Source organism: Vespa mandarinia, chromosome 16 (assembly GCF_050613455.1).
Source record: "Vespa mandarinia isolate Hongniang chromosome 16, ASM5061345v1, whole genome shotgun sequence".
Taxonomy (NCBI): Eukaryota; Metazoa; Arthropoda; class Insecta; order Hymenoptera; family Vespidae; genus Vespa; species Vespa mandarinia.
Window position 1 is genome coordinate 2,722,501 of NC_140825.1, and position 15,000 is coordinate 2,737,500.

The 15,000-nt window shown below is 32.2% G+C and overlaps 1 protein-coding gene and 1 long non-coding RNA gene across 5 annotated transcripts in view; one reads left to right on the plus strand and one right to left on the minus strand.

Moving 5' to 3' along the window:
* The window catches only part of LOC118442064 (uncharacterized), a 136,208-nt gene that overhangs the window by 57,378 nt on the left and 63,830 nt on the right, over positions 1-15,000 (minus strand). For both annotated transcript variants that reach the window (XM_085661841.1, XM_035867224.2), the window contains 2 exons: positions 7,416-7,624; positions 1,552-1,687 (listed from right to left, as the gene is read on the minus strand). In XM_085661841.1, coding sequence (XP_085517967.1) covers positions 1,552-1,687; positions 7,416-7,624 — 345 coding nt within the window. The remainder of the gene's footprint in view (positions 1-1,551; positions 1,688-7,415; positions 7,625-15,000) is intronic.
* The window catches only part of LOC146872495 (uncharacterized), a 143,166-nt gene that overhangs the window by 15,777 nt on the left and 112,389 nt on the right, over positions 1-15,000 (plus strand). The window lies entirely within an intron of this gene.

Here is a 15,000-nt window from a genome sequence, read left to right on the forward strand (position 1 = left end):
GTATATCCGCGAAAAAAGAAAAAAAAAAGAAAAAAAAGAAAAAAAAGAAAAAAGAAAAAGAAAAAGAAAGTATTCAAACAAAGACAGTAGATATCGCTTATGCAATAGAAAATGGTACGATTTTTCATGCCAAAACTGAAAAAGCTTCCGTTTGAATCTCCTCGAGGTAGTGGAAAAAAAAAGAAAAAAAAAAAAAAAAAAAAAGAAAAAGAAAAAAGCAAAAGCTTGAACGTACCTCGAACGCGGCTTTAACGAAACATCCAAGGAAAAACACGAAACGTTCACGAAAAAAACCTCCATTAGGAGTACCCTTTTCATTTTCCATTCGTAAACTACAGACCCCTATCGAAAACTAAAAGTTCGTAAAACCGTGTACGCGTATTCACGTTTAATCGGGACTCTAGGTAATCATTGACGTGTCTGCTTCTTTTCCTCAACGCAAATATCCTTCCTTCGAGCTCTCTCGTATTCGTATTAACCGCAAATCTCGTATTCCTGATCGATATTGCTTTGATCTAATGGTTTATGCAGAATACGTGGGAAAACGCGATAAACGTTGCATACTCACTGAATTGGCTCATATCGCGAGGATTGTAATCATTAATCAAAGAAGAGAGAGAGAGAGAGAGAGAGAGAGAGAGAGAGAGAGAGAGAGAAGGAAAAAGAGATAAAGAGATAGACAGATAGAAAGTTTATATGCATGTAAATTAATATTTTACTTGATTTCGTCGAAACTAATCAGAATGATTTTTGTAAATGATCATAATACATTCTACATATATATATATATATATATATATATATATATATATATATTTATTATACATTTCGATATAGTCATATTATGTACCAACCGTTCAAATTATAATCCTAATTTTGTATTCTCTCAACAAATTCAAATATAAATCTTTTCTACTTTTGATAATAACATATTACATGTAATATCTACATATAAGCGTAAAAAACATGTACGCGTAAATATACCACCCACCAAAGAAATTTATATACAATAAAATTATATTCCTACTAATTTATTTTATTAAATAAATAAATAGAAAAGTCATGTCCCCGATGGTATCTCATATGACGTAAATGCTTAAATATATTATATGTGAAAATATTAATTGATTTTTTTTCCTTCTCTCTCTCTCTCCCTCTCTCTCTCTCTCTCTCTCTACCTCCCTCTCTCTCTTTCTATCTCGTATTCACTATTAAAAAGATGTCAAGATGACGATAGTAAAGGACAGAGAAGATACAGAGAGTGATGTGGAAAGGAGATTACGCGTTCGATAGAACGAAGCACGTGCAAGCACTGCTCGAGGCTAACTTGGAAGCCGAATGCGGGATAACAGAGAAAGAGAGACAGAGAGTGAGAGAGAGAGAGAGAGACAGAGAGAGACAGATAGACAGAGTATAGGGATGTGGTAAAAGGGTTGTCTCTGAGTGAGCCGTGGAGAAAGGTAGAGAGAGAGAGAGAGAGAGAGAGAGAGAGAGAGATAGAGATGCTACATGTTTCGTGATACTCAGTAATGCTGTGGAGCGTGTACTTACACACTACGGTAAGATTCTTCGAGGCGGAGGCTGTGAAGAAGGTCGGCGCGTCTGCTGTAACTTCGCAGCTGAACGTACCCGAGAGGGCGAAGTCAACGTTGTGCAGCGTTACCTCGTTGTTGTTGGACTTACCAGCCTGAAACCGCACATTGAAAATGTACTGACGTCGTATTCATGTTATCACTCAGACACAAGATATATTTATAACTTATCACTATTATCAATTAATATTTATTATTATTTATTCACTATATATAATCGTTCGTTATACACATATGTATTCGTCATTTTTCAACAACACACATAAACAATGTAAATAACGTAAATCGTTTGTTTTATCAATGAAATGAATTTTCACGTAAATTCTAATTGATTAAAAAAAAAAAAAGAAAAGAAAAATCTCAATATTATTAACACGAAGGATTTAATAAGATAATTTCTAATTTTATTCTTCGTCTACTTTCAAATTTTCTCAATACTTCGGAGATAACGTTTTAAAAATCTTTACGTGAGCAAAGACGAGACGAGACTGAACGTGACCTACTAATAGTAGTAGTATTTCTTCTTCCTTTAATCGATAAGTTGTTAATGTATACAAAGAATAACGAATTGTCCTCCAGGTATGTTTTTAATATAAAAGAGAGAGAGAGAGAGAGAGAGAGAGAGGAGAGAGAGAGAGAAATATAAACAAAATGTAAGAACAGCTTAACTGGTCGTCGATATATGAATATGTAAATATTTTGAATCGTTTATATGTTACCAACTCGTATCTTGCGTATGTATTTATGTATATATACTGGGGCTTATGAAACAATATGGAAGAAAGTATAGATAGTCTTAGAATCAATTTATATAATGTTTATGAACACGTCTGATATATACATATCCATAATTTTTCTTCTTCTTCCTTTTCCTTTTTTAAATCGTTCTTATCGTTTGTTTTATCGTTTCGAAAAAAAGAAAAAAAAAAAAAAAAAGGGAATAGTAATAAAGTAATTGAATTAATCGACATTTGATTTTAAGGAAAATTCATACATTTATTGACAGATAAAATATTATCTTGAATATCTTGAAAAATATGAAACAAAATTTCTTAACGATAAAATTTATTATTATTAAAAAAATCCGACTCATTGATATGACAGATTAAAAATTAAATTTATGCTCACGTATTTATTCATTAAACATTGATTTTTCCTCGATATCGTTAAAATATAAAAATAAATGAATAGACAGATCGATTATGTAAAGAAATATTTCTTGATTGAAGGGATTAAATCGATCTAGTTATCTGCATCAATTTGTTTCCATAATATGCTTATAAAAAAAAAATAAAAAAAAAAAAAAAAAAAAAAAAGAAAAGAGATCAATTAAATTGAAAATTCGTTGTCTATCTGTCAAATAAATAAAATACAATATTTAGAATTCTTCCGATCTTTTTTTTTTTTTCTTTTTTTATTGCAACGTATAAATTAATTAAACATTCAAATCAATTCACAATGCATAATGAATAAAAAATTTACTTTAATCTAAAATTCCTTTTTATTTATCTATAATTTAAATTATACGAGAAAGTTAATGAAGGATGAATATAAAAAAAAAAAAAGAAAAGAAAGAAAAAACACCCCTCCCCCCCGGAAATAAAAGAGATTCATTGAAGGAGTCACGAAAAGCATATTCGAGGATAGCTGTTAAAGGAGAACTATGTATAATTTAATCGGGGATCTTTCCAAATTGTTTCATTAGCATTTCATCGGTTTGATATCTTCTTTATCGTCGATGGAAATTCGAGAAAGAGATAGATAGAAAAGGCTTTTATTATCAATATTCGCTTTCAACGTTCGTGGACGTTCTTACGGCCGTACTTGAGTAAATCAACGTCTTATCAGAAATTATCTAGCACTCGGATAAATTGACCCGATGAACCTAAGTGGCGGAGATGAAGGCAAAAAGGAAGGAAAGAGAGAGAGAGAGAGAGAGAGAGAACAGAATCGAAGAAAATGGAGAAGGAGGAAGCGTCAAAGAGGAAAGGTTTAATCGGTACGGTCAAAGGATTGTATGCGTAATTAGAGAAGGTCAAATAACGAACGAAGGTAAGAAACTGAAATAAGAGAGAGACAGAGAGAGGAAGAAAACGAAAGAGAGAGAGAGAGAGAGAGAAAGAGAGAGAACAAAAAAGAAAATGTGGAGAAAGCGAAACGAAGGAATGGCGGTTCCTTTGACGAAACGAAAGTAAGGCAAACGAATTCTACCTATTTGATTTAGAAAGAAACGTAACACGAAAGAAATAAACGGCAGAAAGTAACTTGGTGTCGTTTGAAAAAGAACTCTCTCTCTCTCTCTCTCTCTCTCTCTCTCTCTCTCTTATTCTCTCTCTTTCTCTCATTCTCACTCTCTTTCCCTCTATCTTTTAAAAAGTTTCAAACCAAGAGAGGAGGAAAATTTTCATGATAATTCTTATGATTTTGATTAAAGAACACGAGGAACTGTACCTTTTGTTCTTCTAGAACAAGAAAAACGAAAAAGAAAAAAAACCTTCCCCCCCCCCCCCCACCCCCAAGAAAGTATGAAAAAAAAAACTGACAATTCCTATTGATATAAATAAAAGATAACGAGACTGAGAGTGAAAGAGAGAGAGAGAGAGAGAGAGAGAGAGAGAGAGAGAGAGAGAGAGAGGGAGAGAGAGAGAGAGAGAGAGAGAGAGAGAGAGAGAGAGAGAAGTTGTGGGAACCAAAATGGGAAATCGAAAATGACAAAACACGTTTGAGATAAAGTTTGATCTAGTTTTTGCCGATAAAAGAATATCGACGAAACGGATCATACTTTTCTCGATATTCTCTTCTATATAGAAGAACAAAAAAAAAAAAAAAAAAAAAAAGAAAAAAAAGTGAGAAACGACTCTAGTTGTAGATCTATCGTCCCTTTCCCCTCTAACCCTTCCCGCTCTCTCTTTCTCTCTCTTTTTTCTCTATCTCTCTCGAATTTGAAAATAACGAAAAGCGTATGCAACGAAGCGATTGAACGTGAATCGCAAAATCGCGTGAAGAAAAATGGAAAACGATAAAAGGGTCTGAATCGTGTGTCCGAGATCATTCGATCGATTCGAAATAACGAAGTCCCTTACCACGCTCGATCTAAAGATATGTGTGTGTGTGAGTGTGTGTGTGTGTGTGATATGTGTGTGAAAAGGGGTCGGTTAACTCGAAATCGTCGTCCTCACAAAAAGAAAAAAAAAAGAAAAGAAAAAAAGGAATAAAAAAAAAAAAAAAAAGAAAAAAGTTTAGGTACGAAGGAGATGAAAAAGCTTCAAGGACATTGGAGACTGTTAGATGTGGAAGCGTCGAAACGACAATAAAAGCTTTGAACGATCAAACGGGACTGTTTTATGACGATTAGATAGGTCAAGGGTACTGTTAACGAGGACCGTCCGAGGTGGTAAACGACGCGTCGCAGCATCGACGATAAAAGCACACCGCCATATTTCGTCCCTTCCTTCTCTCTCTCTCTCTCTCTCTCTCACCCCCTCTCTCGCCCTCTCCTTTCGTCGATTCAACATCGCTTCCGAGCAGCATAAATCAAGAAATATGGAAGAACGCGATTCGAACGACTTTATTACGGCTATATATACATCATCCGTTCGTTTAGGATTCGTCGTGATTGCAACCTGTTTGGATATGAATGATGTGTGTGTGTGTGTGTGTGTGCGTACGCGTGCGTGTGTGTATATGTGTAGATAAAAAACTCTTGAAAAAAAAAAAAAAAAAAAAAAAAAAATAAGCGAACTTTTGAAAATTTATCTACTTCGTTAATTTAACTTTTCTTTGGATTTTTATTTATAGGGGGAAGGGAAGGGGACGGGAAAAGAAGGGAGAGAAAGGAAGAGTCACTTCTCAAGATACTTCTTATTTAATGATTTTCTTTTTACCTTCTCTCTCTCTCTCTCTCTCTCTCTCTCTCTCTCTCTCTCTCTCTCTCTCTCTCTCTCTCTCTCTCTCTCTCTCATCATTATAAATAACAAAATTTGTATTACTATTTTAGAGAATGCTCATATTGTTATATTATTAGATTGACCTTTTAAAATTCATTTATATTTATATTATATAACGAATACTCGTACTATTGAACATTGAAATAATTATTTGTTATATATGGCAAGGGAGATTACTGAAATACTAAATATTTTGAAACCATCAATTGAGAGTTCCTGAAATCGGATTAAGCATGATTTAAATGGAAAAAAAAAAAATAAAAAAAAAAAAATAAAAAAAAATAAAAATAAAAAACACAAATTTATATATATATAAACAAAAGTACATTTCGTGGATTGTAATTCAGTTTGTGATTAAACTCTTGAAACGCAAAATAAACGAACGATTTTCCGAGCGTATTATTATGGACGAACGAAAATTTGATTGTTTGCAATAATACAAAATGAAAAAAAAAAAAAAAAAAAAAAAAAAAAAAAAAAAAAAAAAAATCACTACAATTAGATTAGTATCAGTATCCCTAAAAGGAGTTCAATTATTTGCCAAGATATAATAAAATTACATACATATTTGCAGATTGGTCAAATATTAACAGAAATGAAACGGAATATTTTCATTCATTTTCAATATTCGCCTAACATTGTTCTGATCGGATTAATTACTTATTCCGATCTCTTCAGAATAAGTTCTCAGAACTTTAAGTTCCTGGTAATCTGCGAAATGACACGGAGCATTTTTGAATCACAAAAGTTTGGAAAATTATGAAAGGAAGTACATAATTATACAATTTCTCAGGAGATGGTAACGGATCATTCAACAAAATTTTATATAGATTATTGAAAATAAAATTTTATTACATTAAATTTTATTCATGAAAATTAAAAATTGATAATTATGCTTAATAAAAAATAATCGACGATTAATATATTTACGAAGTTTCCACCTATTGATCTTTATGGGAATAGGAAACAAAAAAAAAAAAAAAAAAAAAAAAGAAAAAAATAATAATAATTCTCATTTTAAGCCGATCTAATAATAATACAGGACAATTTCGAATGAAATATTTATTCAATAAACGTGAGCGATCAAGTATTGAATAATAGTTAGTAAATTACTGAATAAATAAGCCAATCGCAATGGTTGCGTTTTTGTCAGAGAAAATAAAAAAACAAAAAGAAAATTTTTGGCTCATAGTGTGTTTGAATAATCTATTATTAAATATTATATTCGTCTTAGCTAATTATAAAAGACAATATATTTCTACGTCGAAGAAGATATCGAAAAACAAAGAATAATCAATATGAATAATGGTGGGATTATCAACATCTCAATTAAGAATTTAATACCAAAGAAATTGAAAACATTTGTTTTATCAAAAATTCTAACCCTTTTCTAAATTCATACCAATCTCCCTCAATATTGCCCTATACATTATAATAAAAGTACAGTGGAAACCTTACCCTTATAAGATGGCGAATATCCATCAGGTTTTTACATGAAATTTTTATTTATCATCGATTACACGGAGGCGCAAAAAAGAAAAAAGAAAAAAGAAAATAAATAAATAAAAAAAGAAAAGAAAGAAAAAGAAAAAAAAGAAGGTAGAAGTCGTAAACTAAATCTTCCTTGCTTATAAATTTTTTGTTACCACAGGGAACGATCAACGTACGAGACGTGTATGTGACACTCGAACCATTAATAAAGTAATAAAGAGTTAGAGAGATGGGTCGTCGCTTGTAATACCAAAACAAAACTCCACTATATTTGCATTCTTTTATATTAAATAGTATTTTATTAAATATACTATTTTGGTTGGCGAACTTGCTTATAAAAATATAAAAGAAATGTATAAAAATATATTAAAGAAATATAACTTACATCAACGTGTATTCCAGTGATATTAAAGATCTTGTTGGTCTGTTCCTCGTTCGGTGAATATCGGTAGAACTCGTACCTACCGCGGTACCACTTGACAGAGTAAAGGGGCACCCTCTCGAGATCATAATGGCAACGTAGAATCACCTCCTGACCACGTTGCACCGCCTCCGGAACCACTTCCAAGCTGACGTTCCGCAGGCACCTCGCACCTTTGTGGAAAATGAGAACGGGAACGGAGCATTAAGTCTAGTGTGCATCATTAGTCCGCCTTTACTCATCGTGCCGGGGGTTACACAGCACGCGTCAGCGAGAAATTGCAATTCCACCGAATGACAATTCCTCGCTTTCTCTCTAGACCAACTCTTTCCTCCCTCTCTCTTCCCTTCCCCAACCCTTTGCTCGCTCTCTCTCTCTCTCTCTCTCTCTCTCTTTCTCTCGTTTCATCTTTATCCAGTACTTTATACTCTTTCGCACCAACGAACACGCACGACACTTGTATGTGATTATGCTTCTACTACTACTACTACTACTACCACCACCACCACCAACCACCCCCTCCCCCGCGCCTCACTCCTCACCTCTTTTCGTTCTTTTTTCTTTTTTTTCCTTTCACCCACAAACCACCCCTTCTCCCTCCTATATGTCCCGCCATTCCGCAATGACGTGCAGCACGCGACACTCAACCCGACTTCGACCCCATAATTCCTTCGCGTAATTTTTTTTTCGCTGACGCTCCGTTTTTCTTCGGATTTATCGACGATTCAAACCTTTCAATTGGTGTTCTCTCGTTCGATCGACTCCTTGAGAATAACACCCCTATCGAGATATAAGTATCGCCTGCTCTCATTCTTTTTTTTCCTTTTTTTTTTCTTTTTTCTTTTTCTTTTTTTTTCCTTTCTTCTTTCTTCTCTTTTTTCTCATTCTTGTCATTTTCCACACGGATGAGAATTTTGTTTAATTATATGGTATAATGGTGGTACAATGCAGAAAAGAAAAAAAAAAAAGAAAAAGACGCTTTTATCATTGCTTTCGATCTTTCAATCCCGAAATGTATGCACGCGATAACAAAGTTAGAAAAATTTTTAATTTGGTTTTCATAATAACGTGATAACACCAATTACGGTGTTACAATAATTTTTTAAGTTTCTTCGTTACTGCAATATTTTTCTCCTTTAGCTTTTAAAATACTTACTCGTATAATATATAGTTAGTAAATATCAAAAAAGAAAGGGGGAAAAAAAAATATATATATATATATTTTTTTTTCCTTGTTAAGAAAACATACATTAAAGGATCAAAAAGTAAAAAAAATCTCTTCTATGCTTTTATAATTTTATTCTAACGTAAAGTATGAAAATGTAGCAATACGATTTGATGAATACTCTTTTCACCGTCGAAATCGACAAAATATTCTTTCATAAACATTTTCTACAAAAGAAAAAGAAAAAAAAAAAAAATGAAAAAAAAAATGAAAAAAAAGGACAAAAAAGAGAGGAAAAAATAGAAAAAGAAATGAATTTTTGCGAACGACGATTTTAGGGGTTGCTGTCGCGAGAATCGTAACAGGCAAAGAAATGAAAATTCCCTTCCTTTCCCTACGACGACTCAAGCGGTGTAAGTCGGAAAAGCTGTCTTCTTTCCTTTCATTTAGAATTGAAAGAGATACGGTACGTACGTTAAACTTTCCACGGACTACTTTTCGAGAAACACTTTATTCTGAAGTCTACCTTCACGTTCCATCGTTCATCTCTCTTTGATATGCACCGTCCAAAATGTGCATCATCATCATCATCATCATCATCATCATCATCATCATCATCATCATCATCTCTTTCTCTTTCTCTCTCTCTCTCATACACTTAAAGCTCCTAACCCGTTAACTTTTTATGCACCAAAACACCAGAATCAATTACAACTCTTAACTAATTACTCGTAAAGCAGGCTAATTAGGTAAACGTACTTGTGACCTTTTCAACTTGTTTCTTTTTCCATGAGAAAAAAACAAAATAAATAAATAAATAAATAAATAAATAAATAAATAAATAAATAAATAAATAAATAAATAAATAAATAAATTAAGATAGGTTTGATAAAAGTAAGATAAGAAATTATTACATATTTTGTTCTTAACAAACGAAACGAAAAGATGTGAAAATGTTCGAAAATACTTCCACGTATTTTATATTTCGTAGAGACATTTAATTTACCAACCTCCCTAATGAAGCTAATTACTCCTCTGCAGTTCCCCCCCCCCCTCTCTCTCATTCGAATCGTAAGAATCCATGAATAGGAAAAAGGCAAATAATTTTTATCGCTCTATTTCGTCGAATGTAAGAAAGTGTAAAATGGTATTAAATCCGACAATTAACGATGAGTATAAAGTAAGAAATAGAAAGAGAGACAAAGAGAGATGGAGAGAGATAGATAGAGAGAAAAAAAGCAAGAAAGAAAGAGAGAGAGAGAGAAAGAGAGAGAGAGGAAGGAAGAAAAAGTTAAAATTATTATATAAGAATACAATGACGTCAATCTCTAAATTATTAAATTGATCAAATTATAATGGTTTTATGATTGTTCTTATTAGCAGGTAAATGTTCTGATAAAATTCATTAGAGAGAACCTAGTTAATTAGTCTCTTACATGTGTATATATATATATATATATATATATATATATATATCTTATATATCTTATATATTAATTGCCTATGCACGTGCTGCTAATATCATCATTAGCTTTATATTCAAATACATATAACGTAACGTGTCTCCATTAATTTTCGCTTTTCCAGAGATCATTAATACGAATAAATTTTATCAAAAATCATTATTTAGCTTTATATATCGGAGGAGAATTTTGGAAAATAGATAAAACAAGCGACCAAATCGTTAAATCGAAATAGCGATCGTCATGAGACCTATATATCGCTAGTAAATATAATAAATTGATATTTTAAACATTTGAATTTTATTTTTTATATTTTATATTAAATAAGAAAAAAAAAAATAAAAAGTATCATTACAATGATATTTATAGATCACGCGAGTTCCAATAATTTTAAGTTCCTGCGCAAAGATTTAAGTTTTAACGATCGTAATAATTTTTTATAAACATAATTTTTTAAATATTCTGATAGATAGAAATTATTATTAATTCATGAATGAATTTCGAATAAAATGTATTCACAATACAAAAATTATTTGTCACGAATCTTTTTTTTTTTTTTTTTTTTTTTTTTTTTTTTTTTTTTTAATTTTATATTTATATTTCATACGACAGACCGTCGTTGTATATGGACATCTAATAGGTGCAAATAGAACAAAACGATTCGCACGATGGTATTTAGTATGAAAATAATAGATGCTTTTCTTGGCCATCCTTAAAATATCCCATACTTCGACCGCAAAAGATTTAAAATTCGTGATTAGGAAATTACGGCCGATAAGATAATAATTTCCTCTTTACAATTAGCAGCGAAGTGTTTCCTTTGACGGCCAACAGTTACGTTTGTTCTCTTCCTCATCTTTCCTCAAACTCCATCAGCTCTCGCGTCGTCTCTCGTTCCATCCTTTTCATAACTTTGAAATTTATAACGAAGTTTTAATAACCACTCTTCTTCCGGCGTGAAGGGAAGAGAAGAGCAGCCGACAGGTTACTCGTTGTATCACGATAGAAGAGAAAACGACGCTTTGAATATCGTTTCTCTCCTCTCCTCTCCACTCCTCTCATCTTAAAATTATTATGCGTTAAATATTACCCTCAAGCGTATTCCTCTACGCAAGTGACGCGTTATCACGATTAATGAATAATTAGCGTATTTGATACGCCTTCATTGATATCCAATGGCCCCGTTGCGTCATTTCTGTGTCATCGTTCATCGATCCTTCACGTAATATAACGTGCATATATAGTTCAAGCGGGAAAATTACTTCGATATTCACAACTGCAATGCATTCATGATTCACGAGCCTAACGAACTGAAACAAATATGAACTCGGTCTAATTGGCAATGTACTAAATATATACAATTTCTTTGCTAATTTTTTCTTTCACCCCTCCCTCCCTCCCCCACAAAGAATTTTAGATCAAATATTTGAAAATCTATATATGTAATTTATTAGAACTTTGTAATTAATTATTATCGATTTATTAAATATTACATAAGATTCTTCAACAAAGATTTAAATGATATTACATTATTATATGCCGTTAATCGTATCACGTCGTAGACCGTAATTAGCCGTGGTCTCTTACAATCATTTTCTAAATAAAACGCGTGACGATAATAAGCGTCATTTACGACGAACTTTTAAACATTCTTAATCACTTTTTTATTTCTAAAATTTCTACAGATTATAAATGTTCTATTCCCCTGGCTCCCCACCCCCATTTCTTTTTTTCTTTATTTTTAAATATTCTTACACTTTTAACGTTTTAAAATTAAAACATTCATTTTTATTGCTTCCTCGTTATTTCTTAATATTATTTATTTACTTTTAATTGGTCTACGTCGTTTCGACGAATTTATCGTCTTTTTTTTTTTAAATTTCATACCACGTACTATATAAAATTGTTCATTCATCGTTCGTTCTCTTCAGTTTCAATGTCTCCTCTTTCTTTCTTTCTTTTTTTTTTTTTTTTTTTCTTTTTATTGATCTTTTTTCCTTCTATATAATCTTATTAAGTTTCGAGAAGATGGGTGCTACGGTGTTCGCGATATAATTCAGGAATTTCCATAGTGTGTGTGCACTTGCCGATACACCTGAGAATGTAATCTAGAGAAATTAAGCAGCGGTCGTAACTGGAAACGACGATGATCAGAATTGCAAAGTCCTGTTTGCGCATTTCTTGTACTTCTGCGTCTATCTAACTGTTCGGTTTCCATCTTTCCGACGCGCTCTCTCTCTCTCTCTCTCTTTCTCTCTCTCTCTCTCTCTTTCATTTGACTGTACGATGCTTTTCACGCTGCGGTCGGTAAGACGGTAAATAGATAATTCGTAGAACGAGACACACCTGATACTGAAAAATACCAATACAAGTACAGCTGCACGTAGAAATCTCATTTTAATTGAACCGAACAAATAATAGAAGAATTAAATGGGAAACGTGTTAAATTTACTTACAGTACAATTAATAACTACTCGTACATTCATTGTAATTATAATATATAAATGTTTGTATATATATGTATATATATATATTGTTTTTATTATTTTTCATATTATTATGATTATAAAAAAAGTATAAAATAAATAATGAATTCATGAATGAATTTAAAAAAAAAAAAAAAAATTTATAATTGATATAATTGAATAAATCATTTATATTAATATTTCGTCAAATATCCTTTAGATATTGTGTATGTGTGTGTGTGCGTATGTGTGTGTGTGTATAGTTCTCAATTTTTCTTTCTCTTAATTATATTAAATTGATTAATTAATATATACACACACACAAACACACGTTAGACAAATAAATGAATAATAATTACCTATAAAAATAATTTTGTTCCTTTTGAAACTATGAAGGAACAATTAATATTATTCACCATAAATCCAAATTTTATTTCTCTGTTCAATTTAAGAAAGTACGTTCGATAATAAAAAAAAAAAAATCTTACATGAAATTCATTCTGTCATAAAAAAAAAAAAAAAAAAACGATAAAGTGTCTATCATAAAATAAAAAAATATGCAAGGAAAAAAAAAAAATGTGTGCACGTGTGTGTGCGTGCGTGCGTGCGCGTATATGTATATGTATGTATATACGAACAAAAGTATAATATCAAAGTTTTTAAAAGATTCACATTGGTTAATGTATCTCAAAGGATTCTTGAAAATGAGTGCTCGATGTTTAAGCACAGCCAGCAAGGAAACGCGACTTCCTTCATGTTATTATTCCTCCACCCTCTCCTCCTCCTCCTCCTCCTCCTCCTCCTCCTCCTCCTCTCTCTCTCTCTCTCTCTCTTTATAAATATATATTTCTTTTTTGGTTTCTTTTTTCTTTAATTCTTTTTCCTTTTTCTTATTTTCCTTTTGCAATTCGAAAAGTCTGCTACGCTCGGACGTAAAGCGGAAGCTCGAGCGGTAGCTTTCGATCGTTCTCTAGGATATTCGAGAATATACGTCGTCGTATCTGCCTCGGCTTATTGTCGAAACGACCGCACTCCCGGATAGCAGGCTGAACTTTGGACTTTGAGGGTGGCCGAATGGCTTGCCGAGTTGCAGTAAATCAGCCGGAAGTCACAAACAGATTCTGTATTGAAAATGAGGGAGGAAGAGAGGGACAGAGGGAGAGAGAGAGAGAGAACGAGAGAGAGGGAGAGAGAGAGAAGGAAAGAGAGAAGTCAACGACCATGTAGAAAACTACGAACGAAAAGATAACAATCTTTAACAAAGAGAAACAATATTTTTCTTACTGGTTATATTATGCTTACTTTAATTATTAATACTTCAACTATTTACATTTCTCTGCAAAATGAATTCTCAGTGGTTAAGAAAATAAGTTGAATGAGTGAGTGAGTGAGTGAGTGAGTGAGTGAGTGAGTGAGTGAGTGAGTGAGTGAGTGAGTGAGTGAGTGAGTGAGTGAGTGAGTGAGTGAGTGAGTGAGTGAGTGAATGATCATGTCGAGAGTCACACAATGAAAAAAAAAAAAATAAATAAATAATTTTTGATAGAGAGAAACGATATTTTTTTTACAAGTTATCTTAGACTTTTGGTAATTATGAAATACTTCATTCATCTGCATATCTCTGCAAAATAAATTCTCCGTGGTTGAGAAAATGACGAAGAAAAAAAAAACAACGAAGAAAGAGAGAGAGAGAGAGAGAGAGAAAAAAGCAAACAATATTTTTCTTACAAGTTATCTTATGTTTTTCTTATTACTCATATCTCATGTATTTTCATACGTATAGAAAATAAATTTTGAGTGGTTTAAAATTTCATTTAGAAAGTCGGAAACGTAATACTTACTCAAGGGAAAAAACAGTGGAGAAAGTTTAATATGAATTATAATTTAAAATATCCCAAACATAGTGTGTTGTATCCGCCGTGTATGTTGTTTTCCTATTTGGATAAAACTCCGTTGGGTTCGTAGAATAACGAATAATATCTTTCTTATTTTTTTTTCTTTTCTATTTTTTTTTCTTTCTTTCTTTCTTTCTTTCTTTCTTTCTTTCTTTCTTTCCTTCTCTTTTCTTCTTTTTCTTTCCTTCTTTCGTTATTTTACATAACATTCGAAAAACTTGTTTATGATTATTTGATCAACATTATCATAGGTTGAAATATACGGTACATTTATCGTACACATTGAATAAAGAAAAGGTACAAACATATATTGCTTTTTATGGGTTTTCCCTAAAAGAAAAGTTTTACGAACGAGTTTAAGAAGCGATATATCGAGAATTTTCGTGCATCGATCCCATCGTATACACACATAATTCAACGGGCTTCGATCCTCGTTCACCTGGAAGCGACTCGATAAGCTCGGATCGTGCACGAAACGGATCCGTCATACGAAAGGGCAATCGTGTGCATAAATATGAAAATCGAATGACGAAGAGGACATTTCTCATCCTCATCGAATGTCTT